This window comes from Hipposideros armiger, unplaced genomic scaffold, assembly GCF_001890085.2.
Source record: "Hipposideros armiger isolate ML-2016 unplaced genomic scaffold, ASM189008v1 scaffold_1924, whole genome shotgun sequence".
NCBI classification, from domain to species: domain Eukaryota; kingdom Metazoa; phylum Chordata; class Mammalia; order Chiroptera; family Hipposideridae; genus Hipposideros; species Hipposideros armiger.
In genome coordinates, this window is record NW_017733274.1 from 52,633 (window position 1) to 53,614 (window position 982).

The 982-nt window shown below is 41.0% G+C and overlaps 1 protein-coding gene across 1 annotated transcript in view; it reads left to right on the top strand.

The window, feature by feature from the left end:
- LOC109378374 (dynein heavy chain 6, axonemal-like) overlaps positions 1-977 on the top strand; it is a gene marked incomplete at its 3' end in the record, with an annotated part of 53,327 nt that extends 52,350 nt beyond the window's left edge. The window contains exon 17 of the mRNA XM_019634776.1: positions 789-977. Within this exon, the coding sequence (XP_019490321.1) occupies positions 789-977 (189 nt within the window). The remainder of the gene's footprint in view (positions 1-788) is intronic.
- Between the last annotated feature and the right edge of the window lie 5 nt (positions 978-982).

Here is a 982-nt window from a genome sequence, read left to right on the forward strand (position 1 = left end):
TGCTACTTGTAGGTTGCAGGAAATGGGTAGGGCTACCTCTGGCCCTCTCATGCCTAGGCCCTTGATGCCACCATCTCTGCTGCCTACCCAGTGCCCTTGTAATGTGGGGCACCTCCAGGGCAGAGGGCATGCTCTCAAAATTTCCAGGTAGGAAGCAGGATGGAAGTCTCTTTTAAAACTGGATCCTCTTAAGACAGTCAGTGGTATTGTAACAGCTATATAAGATGTCAGAGGGGTAGTAGCTTGGAGGTGTGGGGGGTTATCACTTTTCCAGGGGTGTAAATGTCTAACTATTATGTTGCTTTGTATACCTAAAACTAAATTTTTAAGAAAAACTGGGTTCTCTTAAATTTCAAAGAAAATCTAGCACATTCTTCCCATGCCCTAAGAATTATCTTGGGAAAGTGCCAAAAACAAAAAATGCACACTCTTACCTTGCTCTTATGTCTATCACCCCAAAGTGATTATCAAATCTGAGTTGAGGATATGAAAACACTGATTCTGCCAGCTCACCTCCATTTTCCAACGTTTTCTGCCTCACATCAAGATAATGCCTTTTGAATGTGGTCAAGAGTTTGGCATTGGTCCATTTCTGAAAAATGGGGAGAGACAGGGGAGTGCAGAAATAAATATCACATATCAATTTGGGATAAATTCTGGACTTTTTCATAGTATTCATTTCCTGTGCTGCTATTTGCTAACTGAATGTGGGAGGAAGAGTGGGGATTTTTATTTCCCACAGAAATTGAATTAAATCAGAAACATTGATAGAGTTCTGTTTCCCACAGTTGTTCAATACAACAATTGAAACTTCTGTGACAACAAATGATCCACAGCAGCGTATGGAAATACTACTGGAGCAAACCCTCCTGATTGCCTATGTCAATGTTTCGAGAGGACTTTTTGAACAACATAAACTCATCTACAGCTTTATGCTCTGTGTTGAGATCATGCGTCAGCAAGGAAATTTAACTGATGCCGA